Consider the following 24,986-nt stretch of genomic DNA (forward strand, 5'->3'; position numbering starts at 1 on the left):
GTTAGGTCTTTAATGTGTAGAAAATGGGTGCAGCAAGGTATTGGCTTTCGGGTTTCCTTAATTTGGTTGAGAATAAAGGTTTCTTTTTCTTTTTTGTTTAAACCTCAGAATTTTATACAAATTTTTCGAGCTAACTGATGTAAAGTTTTGCCATCACTTCACTATCATTTTTAACTTTTTGTATGTAGAGCGCTAATATTTTGTCAAAGCTGTCATTCATCACTTGGTTTTTATTTAATATATATGCTCTTGTTTCCTATAGTAATTTATTTAGGGATGGATATGGTTGTGATTCATTACTGTGGAGTGGAGGAAGATATGGCTTTGCTTACCTTTGAAATTTATATGTTCTAATGGATTTCTTTTTCAAAGTAAATTGTTCAAGGGAAAAATTGGCTTGAACTATTCTCCAAAAAGAAAAAACGATTGTTTGAAATCATAAATGAAAGGAATTATATGTCTCGTTTATAAAATGCTAATTCAACAGACAACTTCATTTTATATCTTTACTGTTGCTCTTTTCTGTTTATAATTGAGTTGCACAAACTATGATCTGAAGGATGTTAATAATTTACTTATACCACGTTTAGATTCCAATGTCATCGGAGTATAAGCAACTGGGGAACTGTACATCCTCATCAAAGCGAATTATAGTGATGAACAAGATGGACCTTGCAAATCATTCCCAACTGAAGGTGTGCATTTTTTCAAGCATGTAGTATTAAAAGTTTGGTTAATCTTATGTGAACTAGCATTGAAATGCCTTTTAATGGTGAAGGAGCTGGTAAATTAGCATAAAATTCAGAAATATTTGATGTTTTTTCTTTTCTTTTATTTTTTTGAGATCTGGAGAAATTACATAGACCTCCTGTTACAGTTGCATAATATTTGCAACTTGCAAGGGTACATGGCACTGACAGTCTTTCAGATTTAACAAGGGAATGACGCTTACCAAAGAGGGTTTAATCGAGTGGTCAGACACATGATTTGCTCCCATGTGGTCTGGGGTTCAATTCCTCAAAGGTTCCTATCTAGCTATTTGCTAGAGTGTCCTGCCACCCAAAGATTGTAGGGTTCGGCAGGGGCCCCCATTTTTGAAGCCGGGTCTGCTTGGGGGATTTTTGGTTATAAAAAAAAAATAAAAAAATAAAAAACAAAAAACAAAAAACAAAAAACAAAACAAAACAAAACAAAACAAGGGAATCACACTTAACATTTGGCTCCATAAACACCCACCCCACTAAGCCATGATTGGTAATGGCTGCTCTGTTAGGGAGGGTTTTAATTTAGTGGCAATGTAATTGAGTCTAATATATATTGTGCTTTTGTTCCCTTATGTTTTCTGCTCTTTTTTCTGGATGCCAAATATTAATCAAGCACTTAGATTAAATAAAGAGATAATTCTGGAATATAAGTAGGCACATGATGATTACATCATTAGGTTCTCTGTCATTTGTGGTGATAGTGATTTATTAGAAGGGGAATACAACTTTGTGTCATGTGCACAAAGAAGTTAGCAGACCACCTTTCATTTTGCTAATATGGAAGGGTATCTTTTTAATTTCACCAAAACTTATGAGGGAGAGGTCTACACTTTACTTTCTTTCTTCTTCTTTTTATCTCTAATAGTTTTTTACTTTTCTTCAAGATGTAAAATGTGTTCTTAACTGTGGAATTACTGGAGGTGCACTGTTTTTGTCTAGAATTTTGGAATCTTATGCTTTAGGAACAAGAGTATTGGTTGTGACATGAAATCTTATGCTTTTGGAAGATAGGGAATACATCACTCTTATTTTTCATTAGATAAATCCAAGATACTGGAGTGCAATCTGGGACAAACCCCACACATCAGTATGAATGAGAGAGAAAGGAACATCACGTGTATTCAAAGTTTCAAACTCATTAGAAAACAACGAAGGAATTAAATGATGCAAATAAATGTCCCAGTCTTCTATGCCCTAACCAAATCTCCTCTCCTGCTTTAGACTCATAGGTTCCTACTTGATGAGCACAACCAGCCTCTACCTCATTTGACCCCTTTAGATCCAAGTAGTACAGACCCCTTCCCTCCCTACCAAGAACAATCGTCGCCTACATAAGAATATCCTGAGAAAGACAATGTGAGGGAAGAAAGGTGACACAACGATTGAAGGACTTATGAAGAGACAAAGAAGATGAAAGAGGAATAGAACCTTCCTCAAATACAGGGTAGAAAGACCGTTAGAAACCCTGAAATTATTTTTATGAGTTGTATAGGCAACAAACTGCTGTGGGTCATAGGTCATATGATTTGATACCCCTGAGTCAATTATGCAAGGTTTATCACAAAGAGAGGAAGTAGTATTCAAGGAAACCCAAAATTACCTGTGTTGGCTAAAGAAGTAGAAGCATCAACCGAAGGACCTTTTTGAGCAGATTAGTCTACCTGAAAAGGCATGGAATCCCGTGGCTGGGTTATGAGCACGGCTTGGTGACTTGTAGAGGCATGATGAGCTTAAGGTCTGGAATTATCTCTCTTTTTGAGACACAAACTTCCCTTATTTTGAACAAACCATTCCGGATACCCATTCAACTTGAAGCAAGTCTCTCGGATATGATTAGTGCCATTATAGTAGGTGCATTTTCTGTTACCAGAATTCTTAGACTAGAGGGCACTGATGAAGGCCGAGAAGTAGCAGCAGTGGGAACCACTTGTGGAGGCCGAGAGTATGCAGCTATGATAGCAGGACCATCATGCATTGCCCCTGCTGACATAGTGGCTTGATGGAGCTCTTTGTGCACACATAGGCATATGCACTGCGAAGATTGGGAAGTGGATCTTGTGCCAATACTTGACCCCGAATGTGATCTAAACTAGGATATAGAGCAGCCAAAAATCATATACCCGATCATCTTCATTTGAGTTGCAGCATCTTCTGCACACTTCATATTACCTGGGCAAAGATTGTCCAATTGCTGCCAAATAGTTTGAAGAGGCCAAAAAAAATTGAGTTACTGGCTTACCATTTTGGCGTGTGCATCGTAGCTCATAGAAATCTAGAAGCATCCTGGACATCAGAATAAGTTTGAGAAACAGCATCCCAAATGTCAAGTGTGGTAGGAAGACGAAGAAAGTAGCCCTAACAGCAGGAGTCATTGAATTAATTAGCCAATATTTAACCATGGCATTCTCTTCCACCCATGTGGAATAAGCAGCATCTTTTTCATCTGGTTGCTCCTTTTCCCCAGTTAAATACCCCAAATTGTTTTCCTTATGACATACCTTTCCATAACTCGCAACCAGGTAGAGTAGTTTGTCCCATTTAGCTTGTTAGCAGTTATCTCCATTGACATATTTTCATGTTGTACAGTCACATTTGAAGATATGGGAGGGGGGACCCATACTTCTTGGCTTTTAGATACTAAGAGAAAAGATGTGAAAATGATAATCAGCAGGAAAAAGATAAATCAGTGAAAAAGAAGAAAAACCACTCAACGTTGATGGCAGAAGTGACAGTGGCAGCAGCAGCGGAGCAGGGTGTTCCTGTGGCGGCAGTTGTGTGTTTTCTTGCGGTTTAGGTCAAAATCTTCTGAGCAATAAGTAGGGGTAGTTGCAGGTTAGAGTCCCAGAGAAGATAGGTAATTTTGATAGGAATGGCCTACGCCTAGGGTAGGGTACCAGCAGCTGTAATAATATACATAAAATAAAACCCTAAAATTTTATCTAGGATCTTTGCTTTGATACCATGCTGAAATGAGAGAGAGAGAGAGGGATTTAATTGGATGTGTATTCTTCTCCAGAAAGAGGAGGTATAAATAGATAGAGAGGTACAAAAAAGGTAAGCATCAATTACAACCAATCAGCCTAATTTCTTCCTTAATTCTAGCTTAAATTACAATCTATTAGTCAACTCTACAATTAAGGTAATACACTAACATTGATATTGTTAGTGTGGAAGCTAAGTGTTGCAAGTCATATAGTGTGGAAGCTAACTGTTGCAAGTTTTGAACCCACTGATGACATTGTTAATTAAGGGTATTGCATTCTAGCTATTTAAATGTCTCCATAATCAAAAAATGGCTTACTGAATAAAAATGGTGAATTGTTATGGCTTTTACAGTTTTATAACAAAGGCAGTCTTTCTGAAAACTTAGTGGTCAGTGGTTCTATGAATTTTGTATTATAAGTGTGCATGAATGTATGTTCTTTGAGCATAGTGAAAATTTATTTCCATTTAAATTTAAGATGTTTTTGTTCATGTGATGCTATTTGCAATTCCAATTTGTAACAAAAAAAATTATAGTCATTTAGTATTTATGTTATGAATCACTCTCATTTCTTGTTTTATAATATTTTCATATTTTGTTTCATTTATAGGAGTGGATGAAGTACTTTGAGCAAAACAACTGCATTTCGTATGGAGTCAATGCCCATAATAAAGAGAGCATTAAGCAGGTAAATGCTATTTTTGTATTTGTTAAATGCATATGTCATCGGAGGAACAAAAGTACACGGAAAGAGAGAAAACAATAATTCTTTTGATTGTTTGCTTATTCCACCTCTTCCATGCTGTTAGTACCTGTCAGATGAAGTTGCCTTTTGACTAGTTTTGACTACTTAAATTGACTCTTCTAACTTTCTGAAAACTTAAAAAGTGTAAATGACATTAATAACCTACTGTAAAATGTATATTTGAGTAAACGGACATTAATGGCAGGGGAGGTAAGTACCTATTTCTGAAACCTGTGAGGTAGCGGTGGAATAATTACAAACCTCAAGGGTGGTCAATGAAATTTACCCAAAATCTATGATGAAATTCAATTGTGTGTTTTTCGTTTGGCGGGACAGCCAACAATGGTCTAAAAGATTTGAGTTGTCAAAATTAATTTGAGCAGTGTCTTGTTCTATCCTGCTTCACTGGAGAATACATGTGCTGGAGATCATAATTTGTCTCTATTAATATGTCGACTCTTACCTACATTTAAAACGTAATGTTTATATGTTTTGCGAATTATATCTATACGCAAGGCAGGATACTCTGTTCTTTTTGTTCTTATTCTTTTGACCCCATTGGAGTTGTTGCTTTCTTAGTGTCATACATATTGAGGATGGTTTACTTCTTACAGTTTTTGAACTTTTTGCAAGCTCGAGTCAGAGAATTGAAGAAAGCTGATCACTCTAGTTATACCACAACAGTATTGCTAGTTGGAATTCCTAATGTTGGCAAGTCAGCCCTTGCCAACTCTTTGCATCGAATTGGGAGGATTAGTGCAGCAGGTACGCACTTTAATTCATATTTTATTCAATTTTCTTTTCTGGGAGTGTCCGAGTGTGTAGGGGGAAATAATTCAGGAATAAATTCTAATTTTTTTTTTTGGACATTGGTTGTCTTGTAGAGAAGGGAAAGTTAAAGCATGCTACAGTGAGTCCACATCCTGGCGAGACAAAAGATATAAGCAGCTTGAAGGTTTGTAGCCTTTGTCTTTTGACATTGGTTGTTGTTGAAGCATGCCACATATATGTTAATTACCCCAAGGATGGATAGAAGGAATAACCACAAAAGATAGTGTGGGTGCGTCATTTAGGCAAAATGTCCTGAAAATGTGTTTTAAGATTTTTCTATACGTACCAATGGCCAAAAAAAAAAAAAAAAAAATTTCTATACGTACATCAGCTCCCAGAAATCTAAATTCAGTCTTCACCCATCAAAAGATTATATTCATTTTACTGTTAGGCTCGATTGTAAAGCATCATATTCTAATTGGTTTCTCATGTTTTGTTTCTTCTCCATTCTTTAGCATATTATCTATTTGTGGCATTCAGTTCTTCATTTTATAAATGAAAGGGGGTTATTCGTTTTCAGATTGGAAGCCATCCCAGTATCTATGTTTTGGATACCCCGGGTGTTTTGCCTCCGCAGATTCTTGATGTTGAGGTATGCACCAAGCTAGCATTGACAGGTATGTCACAGCAGACCTGTGCTGCCCAGAGGGCAACTTGAGTGACTTACACATACACTTAAATGCAGAATGACTGAGATGAATGAAATATTCTTAGAATTTTGAGATGCTTTATGTTCATGTTTTCACTTCTCCAAATGGAAAATGCAGGTACAATTAAAGATTGTTTTTCTGGGGAAAAAGAACTAGCTCAGTATTTTCTGGCTATCTTGAACAGGAGTGACGAATACAAGAAATGGGCAAAGTTGTCCAACAGTGAGAATGAGAGATCATTCATAGACCACAATATAGAATGCTCAAATAGCTCTGAAATGGACATGAAACTTAAAAGGCATTACCCCACAGATCACACGCAGGTTTGAGCACTTTCATTGTCAGAAGACTCAGAACTTAAGAATTATGCTATTGTATTACTTCTGAACTAGTTCTCGTTATTATTTATATTTCTTTTCAGTCCCTATAGTTGATTTGTAGAATTGTCTTTATTAAACTCCAAAAAAGGCCTTATGCATCATATATTATATTCCTAACAACAATAACAACCATGATTATATCAGTGTCAAATTGACAAAAAAAAGGATAATAATAAAACACCTTGTCATTGAAAATGATATTAAGTTCGTGATTCCATCATTATTTTTCTAAAATGAAAGTGACATTCAAGCTTTTCATGCAGGATTTCATAGTGCATGGTGTTCGTCGGACTCTCTTCGAGGTGATATCATCTTTTGATGGTAATATGGAGGATGAAAGGCTCATTCAGGAAGAGATCAAGGCTGTGCAAGGAGCTTTTCAGGTTCCTATGGAGTTTGAAGAAGAAGACGCTCAAAATAAAGTCGCAGCTAAGTTACTGAATCTTTTTCGTACTGGGAGGCTTGGACACTATATTTTAGATTCTATTCCAAGGAAACTCTAGATCTATGTAATTTAGTGTAAATATATTTTTTAATGCTCTGTTCCTGGGAAAGTATAGCTATTCTTCAGAGTAATTTTTGTAAAGTAGTATTCTTGTCTAGCAATGTTATGGCATATTACCACGTCTCTTCTTGTTCTTAATCTGCAGCCATTATGGAGTTCAAAGCTTCAAGCTGTTAAACCCAACTCCCATTACTATGTCACATACAAACTGCACGACCATCTCAAATATATCAGAAAATTATTGTTATGGTATGCAATTAAGAATTTCGAGTATAAGGTGTTGTATTTAATATTTCATCTTGTCATGGCTGTTGGATCTGGATGTCGATGGGGTCTTCAGCCGCCCACGGTGGTTCAGTGACGGAGGGAAGAATAGAGAGAGAGAGAGAGAGAGAGAGAGAGAGAGAGAGAGAGAGAGAGAGAGAGAAGATCGCCGACAATGGTCCACTTTTAAGTATTTTCGTTGAAATCACTCAAAATCGCTCTATTTTTAAGTATTTTTGCTGATCATTTGAACGCTTGCCCCATGTTAGATTTGAACACTTTAGTTTAGGGAAATTTTATACATATCCAACATTTATTTTATCCAACAATATTTTTAATCATGAATGGACAATTATGTCCTATGATGAAATGACCATTGAGAACAAATATAACTTAAAAAAAATAACTCTGTTTCTTTCTATACCTAACATCATATCTTCATTTTCATCTTCAACCTCTTTCATAACCAAACTTCAATCCTAACAAAAGTTTTGACCTCATATCATCCAATCAAGTGTTTTAATCCGAATGGAGGGTCAAATCATTATTTTCGAGGCTCCAAATAAGGTATGTGTGCCAATTTTTTGTATTTTTTCGTGGGTATTAAAAGCTTGAGCAAATCTGGATTCACGCAGTGTTTGGTGGACCAGTGCCGAACATTTGCATTATATTCGACATGTGCCTGCTGAACATTTGCATTTTATTCGGCAAGCACCTGCTGAACATTTGCATTATATTCAGCAGATGCCCACCGAATGGTGCAAAAATGTCTAAAATTATCATACAACTATCGTTTGGTGGACACTTGCGGAACATTTTATCATTATTCGGTGGGCACCTGCAGAATATAATCCAAATGTTCGGCAGGTGCCTGCCGAATAAAATGCAAATGTTTAGCATACATCTACCAAATATAATGTAAATGTTCGGTACTGGTCCACTGAATACTGCGCGAACCCAAATTCGTTCATGACGTTCAGAACACAAAAACGTTTGTACACAACCCTCGTTTGAAAGCTCTCAAACGACGATTTGACTCTTTATTTTTCAAAACAACCTTGATTTGATAATATGAGGGCAAAAATTAGTTTAGGGTTTGAAGTTTAGTTATGAGAGTGAGGTTGAAGGTAAGTTTGGGAGAGAGGAAGGTTGAGTATTATTAATAAAAGTATGATAGTAATTTGAGTTGGGTAAAATAAGAAAATATTAATTTCAAAAAGTGATGGTTGGGTAAATTGAGAAGTTGGGTAAAATAAGAAGATTTTTGGGTATTAATAGAATTTCCTTTTAGTTTATACTTTGGCTTCGTTAATTACAATCCACAATAGCATTCAAAAAACATTTATACAAGGTTTTTTTTTTTTTTTTTTTTTTCTTTTTTCATGTTGGTTGTCAAATGTATTCCACGCTTGTTGCTAACAAACGATAATAAGAGTTTTCCAATGCTCGTTTATAAGGTGGACCGAATTGATTTAAGTATAAAACGTGAAAGTAATGTTCAGATCATGAACCTTTTTTTTTAAAATTTTATTTACGCTTGGGAGACAATTTTGAAAAGGCGTACATAGAGCAATTACGGTGGGTACATATAGAACTTTGTAAAACAAAAATTTAGACTAGAATTACCCTTCCTTGAAATTCCAAGAAAGCTGACCCACTTGCTCATAATTCCGAAACTGACCCCTAATTGTTTGCCTTGAACTGCTGAGTCCCTCTCGCTACTCGCTAGAAGACAGAGCTCCCCGCGGAAACACACTCAAAAGGTCCAACGGCCTCTCTGCTACAAGGTTTTCCTCATCTCCCTCATCTTCTTTTTACGTAATCTTTCATTTTTCCTTAAACAATTTTCTTGCTTATGGAATCCTTGTAAGTCTTCAAGTTGCTCATTTGGTTTTCTTTTTTCTTTTTTCGTTTTTTAACATATGGGAGTTAACATGAAAGCTTGGATATATATTTTTTTGTTTTTGTTTTTGTTTTTAGTGTAACTGCGTTTGTCTTTGAGAGTAAATGCCTGAATGGGTTGGTTTCTTACGTAATGTACTCACTTTATTTCAGAATATGTAGTGGCAATGTTGTATTTGTTGTATTGGGTTCAGGCAATATGCTGTGTTTATACATTATATGAAGTAGTTGATTGAAATGTGAAAATGGGTTTTGTTGTTGAATTCTGAATTAAACATGAGACAATATATGGGTTTTGTGGTTGGTAGTTTTTTTTTTCTTTGGGTGCTGATTATTAGTAAAAATTTGGGTTTCATTATGGTCCATTTTGTGTTGCTCTCCTAATTAGTACTGGCCTGAATACAAATTATTTTATTTCTCTAGTCAAGTTACACTCGAGAATGTATAACAAAGGATTTCCACAGCGGGTTTACTGCCTCATTTTGTATTGGTGGTAGTATAAGTAGGCCTAACAATTTGTTGAAGAATGGAAGACAGTGGAACAATGCTTGTGACCTATTCTCCAGAAGGAACAACTAGCAGCAACGACTTTGCTGAGTATCTTGAGATAGCTCTCGATTCTGGTTCTTCAGATTCATCACTGGATGAAGCTAATAATGACAGTGAAGTAAAATGTGAGATGTGTTTAATTTTTTTTATTTAATGTTTTGGGCATTTACAAAGAAGGATGTTGGTACATGTCTGTCCCATGAACATAGAATATTGTATTTAATTATTTATTGTGTTATTATGTGCAGAAGCATCCACAAAGAAGGATTTGTGTGCGCATCCTGGGTCATTTGGAGGTATTTGTATACGTTGTGGTCAGAGGTTGGATGAGGAGTCTGGTGTTACATTTGGTTACATACACAAGGTACTCCTTTGGATTACTAGTTGGTGGATATAAGAATTTTGTTTGTCTTTGCTTAATATTGGAAGCATATATGCAATATGGTTTCTTTTTTTGGCCTTATGGAATATATGCAATATGGATTTCAACCATTTAATTTGTAGAGGCATTATTCACTTCCAGTCAACTATGACCTGTAATTCACAAATTACTGATCCCCTAATGTAAAGGATAAATTTACTGTTGGGTAATCATTTATTGTAAAATGATTACCCAAGTTATTCCTAGCTTCTTTCATTTTGATGCAAATTAGAATTTGTATGATGTAGGAAACATTTGTTTCTGCAGGAATTAAGGCTTAAGAATGATGAAATTGCCTGGTTACGTGACATAGACATTAAGAACTTGTCACGCTGCAAAAAACTGTACTTGGTACTTGATCTAGATCACATGCACGCTGCTAAATTCCACTCAACTCATTGATATGATGCAAGAAGAAGAATATTTAAAGTGCCAATCCGATTCACTGCAAGGTATGTAATTTTTTCCTTTCCCATGATTATGCTTTTATAGTGTAATTCGTGTTTCAATTTGAATGATTACACATTTCTTGGTGAGGTGTTGTTTCTTTTCGCCGGTTCTACATGATTATAAGTATGAATGCTCACAAACCTTTTCTTTTTCTTCAATTCTTTTGCAGTATTGTCTTGTGTACATGCATGTGCTTGCTTATGTACTTATTTTTCCCCAGTGTACTTCAATATTTTATTTTTGGTTGCATTATGAAACTTGTAGATGTCTCAAAAGGTAGCCCCTTTATAATGGACACTATACATATGATGACCAAATTGAGGCCCTTTGTTCGGACATTTTTAAAAGAAGCAAGTCCAATGTTCGAGATGTACATATACACAATGGGTGAACATTCTTATGCTCTGGAAATGGCTAAGCTGCTTGATCCCAGAAAAGAGTACTTCTACGCTGGAGTGATATCACGTGATGATGGCACCCAAAAACATCAAAAGGGTCTAGATATTCTGCTGGGGCAAGAAAGTGCAATTTTCCTTGATGATACAGAAAAGGTATGTATTTAATCCTTTTATATACTTAAAAATTAAAGTGCATAGTGACTATCTGACCTTTATAACTGGTAAATCAGTAAAGTATGCACAGTTTGATAAAAGTTATCCTTAGGTCACCTTTTCGTATAGTTTAGATCAGAATAGAGGTTTCTGAAAATATTTTTATTTCCAGAATTCCAGAAGGCATTCGCGAACTGTAGATGCGAAACCTGAATTCACTCCTTACCCTCCTCAAAGCCCTTAATCAAGTCGTACTCCCTGGCTCGAGCCACCAATCTGGAAATATCATGAGATTCGTCGAGTCCTTTTGTCATTGTTTTCAAATTTCATTTAGTTGTATTTTGGGGTGTAATCAGTGCATGCTAAAAAGTTTGCACTTGTTCATCACAAACCCATCACAAACCTATTGTCCGTTAAGTGGATGAAAATTTTGAATGACAAGTTAACAAATTCTGCCATTGTTTATTTCAAACAAAATATTGCTTCAAGTCTCCTTTTGAGTTTCACCTTGTATGGACGGAACCATTTTGAGTATATGTAGATGTCTGTCTGAAGCTGTTCATATTATTTCTCAATTGACTGTTGCTTTAAAGATACGACAGAACATCTGTTTTCCAAAGGAATTTTTATTTATTGAATCTTATATGATGGCTATCAATTTCATGGTTTTTGAATCTGCTGTATATCTTTTGCATGATTATCAACACTGTTGTCCATTATTGTAGGCATGGACAAAGCATAAGGACAATTTAATATTGATGGAAAGATATCATTTCTTTAGAACAAGTTGTCATGAATTTGGCTTCAATTGTAAGTCACTTTCTGAGTTGAAGAGTGATGAAAGTGAGGCTGAAGAATCTCTTGCAACTGTTCTTAAAATTCTTAACCGAATCCACAGTATGTTCTTTGATGTAAGTACCCCTTCCTGTCTTTATATAGTAAATATATCATTTTGTTGTGTGCTAATCTATTGTTACTTGACCATCTGGTAGGAACTGGGGAACAGTCTTTTTAACAGAGATGTGAGGCAGGTAAAGGATTTGTGTCAGGACAACCCCCCTTCCCCCTCCCCTACCCTCCTTCTCTGCAATGATTGTAGGTCTTTCAATTTAAAGATTTTTTATTATATGGGTATTAAATGGAGTCTTCTGGATGTTTTTCTCGTAGGTGTTGAAAACTCTTCCGAAGGAAGTCTTGAAGGGGTGTAAAATTGTTTTCAACCGTGTTTGTCCCACAAAATTCCAGGCTGATAATCATCATCTTTGGCAGATGGCAGAGAAGTTGGGAGCTACTTGTTCTACTGAACTGGATCCATCAGTGACATGTGGTCGCAACAGATGCCAGAATAGACAAATCTCGGTGGGCAGTGAAAGAAAACAAGTTTTTGGTTCGTCCATAGTGGATTGAAGCTGCAAATTATTGGTGGGAAAAGCAACTTGAAGAGAAGTTCCTGTTAATCAAATGAAAATCAATGATCTATTCTTTCTGTGATAACCCTCTCCTTGTGTCTAGTATGAAATATTTGTCTCCTATCATTCAGTGCATACCACTTCGTCCAGGATCTCACTTGTATGATGGTAAATGGATCCACCATTTTAATAGGCACCAAATTGTCCCAAAAGTTGAACTAAACTGCTGAATTTAAATTTTGAATGGTTCATTACACTAGATAGAATGATTGCTGCTGAGTACTGAGTAGTGGGCCTAATATTACCAAAGAGCAGCTACTCTGAACTTGTACTAGAATACAGCTGCAGTTGTTTTATTACCATAATAGAGGATATGCTAATTGGATGTAGCTGCATGAAAAGTATTTTTAGCCTGATAGCCTCATATTACACGTCTTGTAATTTTCTTTTGAGAATTATGTTTTGACAGTTTAATCATTGGATAATGCCCCTAATTATCGTAAAACCTTTGTTGTTAAAGACCACTAACCAAAAAAAAGGAAAGAAAAACTGAATGTGTTTGCTGTTTTTGAAAACTTCATTATATTAATTTGTCTGTTCAGTCATGTCACCAACACTGTTTCCACATGTTTTACTTGTTTCTTAGAATTTTTTTGCTTAAATGTTTTATTTGTATTAAATTGTAAAGGAATCTTGGATTTAAATCACTTTCATCAAATAGATTGGATCAAACTAATAAAAAAGCGACTAAATTTGGTTTACCTTTGGAGAAAGAAAAAATTGGTTAATAACTAGGTTTGATATTGAACGTAGTGAACCAGTTCACATTTATTGAGAATCGAAAGACCTTTTGTCACAGGGAGTGTCATTATAAATTTTTTAGCATGGTGCCAATGGCAATGAGCTCTCTACTGTTATGAAAAATGTTATCCAAGCAACAATTATTATTTTATTTTTATTTAATTTATTGAGTTTTTTTTTTTTGTGGTAATTTTATTTAATTTATTGAGTTTACTATTTTACCTTTTCTAATTAAGTCATTTCTTTTAAAAAATGGCTTGTTGGATTTTTAAAATCTATAATGAAAACTTCTCCTTTGTTGATACATGAGGTTTTAAAAGATTTCCTCTTTGTGGGTGTCACCGATTCGCAACCTATCGGACTCACCGATCTTGAGCCACAATCACAACCCGTCAGGATCATTGGATGCCTATCATCCTATGGTGTCCCCCGCTGATTTGTGGGATTGATTATGTTTATTTTATTTTATGTGTGTTCTCCATAAATTAGGTATGTGTGTTTTATTTTATGCAATAGATTATTGGACTCTTTAATTAATAGATTATTTTATGTAAAGGTGACTATATTATCATGCAAATTTGTAATTTAAAAATGACATGACTAAACAATGACATGACAAATGCATGCAAGATTCCATGTAATGGATTTATGTAACTTATCATGCATAGAATCTCACGGGTGTACAAATTTTCTATGCAAGATTCTCACGGGTAATGTATGCTTACTTGGTCCAATAGTTAATTACAATGCTAGCTTGCTTTATTCAATGGATACATGGCCAGTCCCATATAATATTTGGTTATTATAAATGAACTCTTCATCATACTCTCCGCTCATTACCAGACTTTCAATATTACCACTATCATTCAACAACTCTTCCCTTCAACACCATACCCTTTCAACCCCCTGAGAATGAATCATAACATTGTTCAAGATTGGGATGAGAAGGAGTCACTAATCATGAATTTCACTGCAGTGTATGCCAACCAAGAGATACAAAGTGAGACGAATGCCCAACCCTGTCGCGGTTCGGTTCCAGGGAGGCAATATATTTACCGCTGGGGTCCATAGGGCGCTGAGGATTTTCGGTTGGTTTACTTTAGCCCTAATCCAACTTACACACGAAACATGTTTCGGCGGCGCTAAAGAATGTACTCGGAGTTGTTTAATCACATCTAGGACGAAGTGAGTTCGTACGATGATTTCTTCATCCAAAGGCCCGATGTCGTTGGGCATAACGGGTTATCCAGGGAGCAAAAGACGAGTGCAGCCATGAATCAACTAACTTATGGCATAGTCACCGATTATCTGGATGATAAATTCAGAATGGGCGCATCGATGAGCTTGATGTGCTCGAGGAGATTCTGTGAAGCTAACATGGCCGCGTTTGGAGGACGCTACCTTCGTGCACCAACTGCTACTGATCTTGAAAGGCTACTACGAAAAGGGCAAAAACGTGACTTTCCAGGCATAATCGAAAGAATTGATTGTATGCATTGGGTTTGGAAGAACTGTCCAATTGGTATGCAAGCGCGCTTTAAGGGCCATTACCCAAAACCCACAATCATTTTTGAGGCTGTAGCATAGTATGACCTATGGATATGACATGCTTTTTTCGGTATGTCCCGGGCCAACAAAGACTTGAATGTGCTTGATGCTTCTTCTGTCTTTAAGGACCTATACGCGGGGCAGGCCCCGAGTGTTAACTTCCTTGTCAATGGGAAACATTACGAGATGACATATTATTTAGCAGATGGAATCTATCCAAAGTGAGCAACCTTTGTTCAATCAATTAAGCAATCGGCTAACCACAAGCAGACATAATTTTTGACAATGCAAGCAGGTTATCGAAAGGATGTTGAAAGCGCATTTGGGGTTATGTAAGCCCGTTTTGCTATCGTTGCACAGTCGGCCTGATGTTGAACCTACACATCATGACAACCATCATGAAGGCATTTATCATCATGTACAATATGATCGTTGAAGAAGAGTATGAATCTGATTCGGATGACAATGCAGAAGAAGAGGCATTTGCAGTTGTTCGCCGTGCTGTCCAACAATATGATCGAATGCCAACGTCAGGAGAGCAGGGACCCAGTATCCTTTCTCTACTAGAAGTCAATTGCGGTGGACCCAGTACCCCTTCTATGTTACAATGCTATGTTTTTTTAATTCTATGTTATACCATATATGGTTTTTTAGTTTAATTTGTAATGAGCCGTTTCTATTATATGAATTATGATTTTTTTTTATTAAATTTGGATATTAATTTAAATTATTAAAAAATATTAAATATGGGGCTTATTTTAAAGATTCCATTGAGATAATTTCAATGGTATAATTTTTGAAATAAATAAACTTAATAATTTTAATTTGTAAGAGAATATATGAAAATATTAAAAACATATAGCTATTGACTTGAACCATTGTAAACAAAACATCTTAAGTCAAGTCAATAATTGACATAAGTTAAAATGGGGGTCAATTGACTTGTATTGACATGCCAGTTGACACTTAGCATTGCACATACCTCACTTCACATGTGTTATCGTGCGTGTCAATAGGTATTTTTAAATAAAAATAATAATAAAGGGAGGCCATTTTTGCATTATACTTTTCTCCTTTAATTTACACTCCTAATTTTTTTTATTCTTTATATTTTTCATTACCCGTATTCCTCAGTCTACCCTTTTATCTGTCACATTCTCTCACCTCATAATCAATAAAATAAACTCCCCTCAAAGCGACCACAATTCCTACCATCCCCAAACATTATTCTTCCTACATTGCCTTCGTCTGCAAATATCCATATCTTCATATTCTCATCGTCAAAAGCTGCTTATACCCACTAAATCTAGTAACAAATCAATACACTTATTACATTCACACTTTTGGGTTTGATTTGTTACCAAAGTTATTAAGACTACCACCCACTGAAAATTGGCGTATGAGGTGCTTTGGCTATATGCCAAAGTTTTAGAGCAACTTAATATAATGGAACTTTAAGGAACGTAACTGATTTGTTATTATTGTCTTTGTTGTTACACAAAATTCGATTGGTAGCAGGATCCAGACCTCGGTACGCTCCGACTGGCTTGGGTCAATGGTCCGCCTATTGATCCTGCAAATAAAGAAAGTTGATCAACCTCGGGGTCACTTAGTCATTGATGTGGTACCGGTCAAGTGGTGGTCTCCGATGGTTAAGTCATCTTAAGATAAAAATGAGATAATCAGTTTAGTATAACCAAAATGTACTTACATATGTGAACAATTGATAGTACTATTTATGGTACTGGTGTTGGTTACACCCCCTCATGTGGACAAGTGGGTGAACCTATTGTTGACACGTGAAAGATGGTTGAGGTGCTTTGTACAGGTTGACCCATTTGGGTTTGGATAATCCAGTGGGTAGTTCTCTTGGGAATGTGGTTCGGTTATCGGTCCTGCCGGTAGGTCACCAACCATCCATTTAAAAAGGTGAATTTTGGGACTAAACAATAAGGTCGCCCGTCGAGATGGATTTCTTGGGGCATATGGTCGGCAGTCTAGTCGTGTACCGAGTATGTATCAACAGTCTCAATTGAATATGTCTTGGGATGACTGACTTTCCAATTGCATCAGTTACAAAAGCAACTCCATCATTGGTGAAAATGTTTTCAATTGCTCTTACATGTTGGTGAAGGCTTTCGTTGAGATGCGTATCATGAGCAATATCTTTCAATGTTAATAAGTAATGAAACTAGCTAGTCTTCTTTGATCTGGTTAGGATGTTGCTTCTTTATTTTGTTAAAAAATCCAATCTTTTCTCTTGATCAAATAAAAAATATAAATCAATTGAAATAGGAGTTAATTCTCTTGGTTTGGGAGGGCCATAGTGTGGGTCATGTTTGGTGCGGCGCGAATCAGTGCTGCATTTATGGAAAAGTTAGATGTTAGTAATGAGAGAAGTAGGGAGAAAATGGTTTGAAAATAGTTTTCTAGAAAACTTGGCTCGAGCCACGTACTTTTGGCAGAATATTCAATGTTGTTTATGGAAAAGTTGGCTCAAGTCACTTTTGGCTGAAAGTTCAATTTTGTTTCTGGAAAAGTTGGGTCGAGCCACTTTAGGCAGAAACTTTCAGACGCGCATAAGACTTTAAATCTTCTTGTTTTTACGTTTCTAGCTGACGTACTCTTTAGGGTCATTTATGCATTTATTAGTCCCCTAATAATAGTAGGAAACTTATTTACTTTCCTAATCAATTTGTTAAAGTTTTCTTAGTATTTAAATACTGTTATGCGTTGTATTCGATGGTGAATGGTGATTAATAAAAATTGTGACTTTTCTCATAATTCTTTCTACCAACTTAGCATACTGTGGGATCAACAACGCATAGAGTCTTTTTTCCTTGGCTATTCTTGTTCTTGAGAATCAACAAGGATTAAGGTTGGTTTCGTTCGTGTCTTCTACCCATTTCTTATCACGCGCTGCATCAACGTTTCTCCTCTCAAAAACCCCTCCCATTTTTTCATGTATTTGGTTGTAGAAACCCTAAATTTGAAGGGAGAAACACTAATTAATTAGGTCCATATGATTGTGAGAAGAGAAAGTGAAAAAGGCCGGAAGAATATGAGAGGAATGGGTAGAGGAGAAATATAGTTTGTGAGTGAGAATAGAGGAAGAAGATGAAGGAATGGTGAATTTAATTAAAAGGGGGTAGACTTGGAAATATGGTGATTAAACATATAAAATGTAATTAAAAAATTAGAGGTAGTGCAAAAGTATAAAAATAGAGCGTGAAAATTGCCTCCCATAATACAGTACTAAATTGGAGAAAGATGAAAAGAGAGAAAGAACCATGGGAGAGAGAGAGAGAGAGAGAGAGAGAGAGAGAGAGAGAGAGAGAGAGAGAGAGAGAGATAGGGTATTGGGTGGAAACATAAACTATAGTTAGTGGGTGAATATATTAGCTAGTTATTGTGTTATTTTATTTAAGTGACTTTTTATTATTTTAACCTCTTTAAATAAAGTTTTATTTTTTAATAGATTTGTTTAACAAAGGGTATTTTAGGTTAACTCAATTTGGGGTAGGCCAATTGGCCAAGCAGTTGTGCTCCCCCCACTTCATCGGGTTTTGATCCCCCCTGTAGGCCTCTTTCCCTGATGTCGACACACGTCTCCCCTTCTCTTCCTCCTTCGACCACCCTTTCCCCTCCATCGATCACCACTCGCTCCCCATCTTCTTTATCTATTTCTCTTTCTATTGCTCCAACATAGACCATATTAGGTGACTGATGAAAGACAGATCAAGGGCAGGGGGTTGAGGGGGTCGCTAATGGACCAGTGCTAGCTACAAGGGAGACGCTGGTAGAGGGAGGCTAGGAGTGGTCGGCTCGTCCCTCTTTCTTGCTTTTTCTTTCTTAGTTTTAAAGAAAGAAAATATAATTTTTTAGGGTTATTTTTTTGATATTTATAAATATGGTTGGGTGTGCAGAAAATTTTTCCTAGGTATAATTAGGTGAGTATAGCAAACACCTTGTGGGAAGAAATGGATAACTTGTTTGATCGACCTTGATAAATTTTCCACCTCTTAGCATCTCAAACATCATTTCATGTTATTAGGTGATTTTTTATCCAAATTAGGTAGCAGATGATGTGTCAGTTGTTAATTGTTATAATAATTGATGTAAAAAGTGTAACCACCACCTACACTGCGTGGTTTAATTATGTGGTCCAATAATGTGGTACTTTTAGTATTACTCCCTTTTGTTGAGTAAAAACCCCATGTTTGGCGTGTTTGCATATTTCGAATAATTTTCAATTGTGGAGCATTGAAGCGTGGTATGTACGTGTGGAGAGAAGAGTTAAATGGTAGAATATCTAAGAAGATGTGCATGAGTTCATGTACCGGTATTAGGAGTGCAATTTCAATTGGAAAATCCAATTCTGGTCGATTTCGATATGAAATTCCAATTTTGGCATTACCAAAATCAATGCCGAAATTCGAAAATCTGAAAAATATTGGATATATTGGAAATAGAATCGATCTTTTGTAAATTCTAATCCAATTCGAATTAAATATGATCCAAAAAATTAGGAAACTTTCCGTAGGCATTCGAAGATTTGATCTTTTGCTATATGTTTCATAATTTCTTATTTGTTTCAAATATACACATACATATACACTAAAAAAGAAGACTAATACTATTCATATAATTATATGTGTAAAATCTAAATATTTGTGTATCATATAAAGATGAGTGTTAATGAAGTAATGAACACACACGCACGCACACACACATATATTTTGGGTATATGTGTGTTTGTTATATTCAAACAGATATTCAGGTGGAGCCTTAACCCGACACAAGATGAGACCCTATTAGGATAGTGGGAAAATTAGTCTGCCCAACATATGTTGTCAACCAAAAAGGAGAAATTCCCATGCATGGTTTAAGGTTATGCATCTATATATGTATCTATAGCTATTGGTTTGGTAGAAAATATGAAAATGTGAGAATTCCGAATTATTTTTTAAAAATTCTGAATTATGAACTGAAAATTCTGGTTATTTTTTTCAATCATATCTCTTTTCGGTCTTTTGATTTCATTTGTATTTATTTTGTTTCTATTATGTTTATACCCGTTTTTGACACCTCATGATTTAAGCCGTTGAATGGAGATTTTATGGATTTTTGAGAAAAATATGGGAGAAATTATGATAATTATAATTAATTATCTTGGACGTCAATCGGTGATTGGTGCATAAAAAATTAAAAATAATTAAAACGGAACCAATATATGCATTCTTCTACGTTATATATGAATCAGAAAATGAAAGGAATGACATGTAGTTGGAGTGGAATAGTGTTGCCTGTGTTGCTATGGAATCACTATATATTCTCATTGTTTTGTTTGGTTATAGATCTAGCTGGATGGTTTAGAATTAATAAAATTGATAAAGTAGTAGGTGCAGTCAGCATATCCTGGATTTTCAGTGGTTGCGAGGCTGCCATTGATAATGCCTTCAAGAGAAAAATTGCGAAACACATGCAGGGAGAAAGAAAGATTTCCAAACTGTAAAGCTAGTTCTCTCGATATATGATCGATATACCTTCACGTATACGTATCAAGAGGATAAGACATGAGAATTGCAGTGTTGTGAGTAGAGCTCTGATACCATGAAAGGAAATGAGATTTGAGAGAAAGTGAAAAACTATTTTATAAATTTTTTTTTAATGAATTTTCTGGTTTGACTCACACTTACATGTGTATATATATAATGTAACCCTCTGTAACTAAACTACTCTAGGAAAGCTGTTATGCATGTAGCTGTACATAACTGACTTCGATTAGGTTAGATATAGTGGCTAGGATGTACAGAAACTCATCATGTGAAGTGTGAACCTAGCCTACTCTATCATTACATGTAAGTAGTGTAAGTCCAACCAGAAAATAATTAATTTCTTCACTTTCTCTCTAGTCTCATTTCCTTTAAAAATTGAGTATTCTTATTCCAATGTTTGGAATGTTAGTTAAGGGTTAGAAAGGAATCATAAGTTCATAATCCTCTAAATCTCATAGTTATTCTATGAAAATAGAATTTATCAGAATTTAGAGTGATTTCACATTCTTACTCCCAATTAGATATTTACGAGGACTTTTAAATCTGTGGGTGTTGCACATAGATTTCTACTCAAAACAGTATTGTATTAAAAAGTAACTCTGATAAATTTCGTAATGAAATGTGTTACACTTGTTAAATATGTCATTATGTGAATGTACACACCTTTTTATTTTGACTTTGTGCATGTACACACTTTTTATTTTTTGGCCCCTTGCATGTACACACTTTTTATTTTTTTGGCCTCGCATGTACACAGTTAATTAAGTAATTGATAAGTTTGTCATAAATCCACATTAATTTTCGGATTTCATTTAAAATCTGAGTGAGTTAAGTTTATGGAAAGTATTTTATGTCACAAGAGTCTTTGTCTATACCAATGGCCCAATAAAACTATAAAAGTTAGTTTTTGGTCAAAGAGTTTCTATCTGTTTCCCTAATTTAAGTTTTAAACAGTTAGTCGACATCTGCAGCCTACAGCCTTGAGACAATGAGGTTGAGTTTTAATTTTATTGAACTCCCTTGTCACTGTTTGACAAAAAATAAAAAGTAGAATGAAAGAAGAATTGCCTTATCACTATGATGTCATATATACAATTCAAAAACTGAAAAGATGTTCCTTCCCACTCATAACATATTCTACTTTTGCATGAACATTAATTAAAAGCTAATTTCACACCTTTAACTTTTTATCCAGTTAATTAATTCTTAATATATGGTAGGTTTCCTCATGCAATTCCCAGGAAGCTTCGTTTGCCATATTTGTGATTAAACATGATACTTTTTTTTTTTGGGTCACTGAAACATGATACTTTTAAAGTCAAACATTATGTATGCATAATAAGTAGCTTTTATCTTCTGAGGTTGTTTATGTCGAGTTTACACTAAAAGAATAAAAGCAGATAATAGGTAACATTTCAAGATAAAGTTAATTGCTAGATGGTTTATTATACACCTCAGATGGTAGTACATGAATTATTCTATGCATGCATATATATATATATATTTTGCATTTCCCTCTCACAACATTTATCAAAGTTATATTGTCATGTACCACCCTTATATTACTAATTTATTAGAGAGAGCTACATTGTACTCGAAGTATATATACACGATCGAAAAGAAAAAGAAAAGAAATGTGCACCTAGCTATAACATAATTGTTCATCTTTTTACGCATGAACAAATATTTATAAAATAATCTGAAACTCAGACTGCACTGTAGAAGTAGCTTAATTTAGTGGAAAGTTTTTGAAAAATATTTTTTCAATTTATAATTGCCACATTTTTGTGATCGATTTTTTACTTGAATAAATCCCTGTATAATACATTAGAAAAATATGGTAGTAGTTTTTTTTTTTTTTGTAAAGCTATAACAAGGCAGAATAGTGTTGTTTTGGAAGAAAATGAAACCACTTAAAAAAAATGTTAGGTAGATTCAAGAAAAGGTATTAAGTTGAATCCCACTGAAAGATTTCGAATTTTTTCTTTTTGGGGAAGTCATCTAAGGACTTCTTGCTTCTGCAAAATTGCATTAAATGTCAATTTTTGCTCCAGATACTTTACATTAATTACTACAAAATAGGTGGCATACCCATTTGCGATGGCTTTCGTAGTATGTCTTCTCTTCACCCATTATATATATGCGGTTCAACCTGTACTAGAAATGAATAAAACTACTAGACACAAAAACTCTCTCTCTCTCTCTCTCTCTCTCTCTCTCTCTCTCTCTCTCTCTCTCTCTCTCTCTCTCTAGCTCCCTCTCTCTCACTCTCTCTTTTACTCACTTTCACTCTCTACCGGCCAGCAGCTTGCAATGACCATATAACTTTCTTTGAATTCTCTCCTCTGATACATATATACACACCTTAATTATAGTATCTGCCATTAGAGACTCGAGGTTTGTTTAAATATGGGAGGTGGTGATATGGAGGAACTTATGCATGGCCAAGCTCTCATGAACGCAGCCAACTCTCCCATCAAACTTCGTATACTTGTTATTGACAATGACACTAATTTTCTTGCACTAATCTCTGGATTTCTTAACTTGTTAAGACATGAAGGTACCTATTCTAAGGCACAGCCTTCTTTTTCATGATTTCTTATATGCATTAGTAAGATATGACTAGAAAATAGAAAAGGAAAACAATTACATTGTTCTTGTAAGCAATTTTCTCTCCAAGCTAGCTATACGTATATTTTATGGAGAAAAAAATCAATTTTGATGACTTTGAAAAGATCAAAGCTCAAAAAAAATTTCTCATCATCACTTAAAATATTTGTAAGCAAAGAAAAGTAAGTGATATATAAAGTTTTTCCCTCTTTTCGTTGATTTTTCTAGTGATCCAAACACCATCTTTAAGTTTTTCAAGTTCTTGCATACATGATCGAGTACAATTTGGACAGATCTTTGCATTCAACTTTGTAATTCATGTTAATCCATCCATGCACTTCTTTCATTCTAATTAGTTAATCTGAGAGCTCGATCTAGCTTTTCTATAAAAAATAAAAATAAAATCGAGAACTTCATTCCCAAATTTCTATTGGAGTTACAAAATCTTTTTTTCATTAGCAACTAGATAATGTTTAGTTTTTTTTCCTGTTATGGCCTTTTTTTTCTTTTTTTAGCCCTTCTATTTCACTCACTCAATCAAATTCAGAAGCCAGGCCGGAGTTGGATTGTTTAGCTCCACAATCTCTCTCTCTCTCTCTCTCTCTCTCTCTCTCTCTCTCTCATTCATTTATACATTTTCCTTTCATTTTCCAAATTTTGATTGTCACTCAGTCAATCGAAGTCAGAAGCCAAGACTAGGATTTTTGAACTTCATGATCTCTCTCTTTCTCTAGATCTCCCTCTCGATCTTTCTCTCTATCATTCATTTATACAATTTCTTTTATTTTTTCAAATTATGATTATATCTTGAATAATCGATCTGTACTTAGGCGGTTCTTTTTCAAATGAACCCTAACTTAATTATTAATGTTTACATGAATATAACTTTTGATATTATTTAGGTAGCTAGTTGAATTTGTACGTATTGACTAGTATTCTTGTCTTATTCTTTAATTTTGTACAGATGAAATAAGGTTTATTGATGGATATTCGTGTATACAATTAAGATTTTTTTATGTTATTAGTGAAATAATTTTATTACGTACGTACGTTTGCGCGCTATTGCATGATCGTCAACGGTGTTTGATTTATGCTTATTTTTCTTTAATTTAACATAAGTGCCGATTGTTTGGAATTAATTAATGAGTATCTTCAAAATCCTTATTAACCAAGGTTCACATATCTTCATTGACTCAATTTATAATGTGGTCTATGTTTGTATAATATTGTTGTGGTAAGATAATCATTCTTTTGCACTATATATGTTTCAGTTGTGACATATAGGAATCCAATCCAAGCTTTATCTGGTCTTCGGACTAGCACAACCTATTTTGACCTCGTTATGACTGACGTTTATCTGCCTGAGATGGATGGATTTGAAGTACACAAGAAAATTAAAGAAGAATTTAGGCTGCCGTTAATTAGTGAGTCAATTCAATTTAGTATAATCTCATTTCTTATATATATATATACACGTACATATTTATGTATCATATCCAAAGTGCATGTAGTTAATTGATTTGTGGCACATTTTTTTTTATATATTTTCTTACCGGCCTGTCCATGACTTCTAACTAAGTGTCCTTGCGGTAAAAGAGTTATAGGTCAGATTAATTCAAATCTAATTGAAAACGAAAAGTATATCCTTTCTAATTAACTTGAAGCTTGGCGAGCCTTTTGATAGCAAACATTTGTTGACACACTATATCTTTTACTGACATTAGTGGTTGTTTCCTTTGGGTTCTTTGCCATTTTAAAGAGAAAGGATTTTGTTTTGTTTTTTGTTTTCATTTTTTAGATTGGTATAGGGTTTTGGAGATTTGCGGGTTAGGGTTTTTAGCCTTCTAGTAAATTTAACTGAAAATTGGGGTTGAAGCTCTCTCTAACGCCATAATTTCTCTCTTTTCTTTAGCCTTTGTTATGATAGGATATACATTTTAAAAATTAGACCATGAGAATCTCTTGACATTGTATTACATCTAAGGCTATCGATTCATAACACATTAAAGCCGTTACTTTTTTCTACTGATTTAGCACCTCATTTCAATTTGATGAATGTAGTATG

At 34.9% G+C, this 24,986-nt stretch overlaps 1 protein-coding gene and 1 pseudogene across 1 annotated transcript in view; both read left to right on the plus strand.

Annotated features, from left to right (window-relative positions):
* LOC147291105 (P-loop containing nucleoside triphosphate hydrolases superfamily protein) overlaps window positions 1-6,939 on the plus strand; it is a 38,328-nt gene extending 31,389 nt beyond the window's left edge. The window contains exons 2-8 of the mRNA XM_086238132.1: window positions 591-695; window positions 4,358-4,435; window positions 5,107-5,257; window positions 5,377-5,447; window positions 5,844-5,940; window positions 6,091-6,296; window positions 6,617-6,939. Of these exons, the coding sequence (XP_086094258.1) occupies window positions 591-695; window positions 4,358-4,435; window positions 5,107-5,257; window positions 5,377-5,447; window positions 5,844-5,940; window positions 6,091-6,296; window positions 6,617-6,856 (948 nt within the window). The 3' untranslated portion in view covers window positions 6,857-6,939. The remainder of the gene's footprint in view (window positions 1-590; window positions 696-4,357; window positions 4,436-5,106; window positions 5,258-5,376; window positions 5,448-5,843; window positions 5,941-6,090; window positions 6,297-6,616) is intronic.
* Window positions 6,940-9,568: 2,629 nt separating this feature from the next.
* LOC147291106 (RNA polymerase II C-terminal domain phosphatase-like 4) lies at window positions 9,569-12,486 on the plus strand (annotated as a pseudogene).
* Window positions 12,487-24,986: the final 12,500 nt, after the last annotated feature.

Source organism: Dryas octopetala, chromosome 3 (assembly GCF_963921425.1).
Source record: "Dryas octopetala chromosome 3, drDryOcto1.1, whole genome shotgun sequence".
NCBI classification, from domain to species: domain Eukaryota; kingdom Viridiplantae; phylum Streptophyta; class Magnoliopsida; order Rosales; family Rosaceae; genus Dryas; species Dryas octopetala.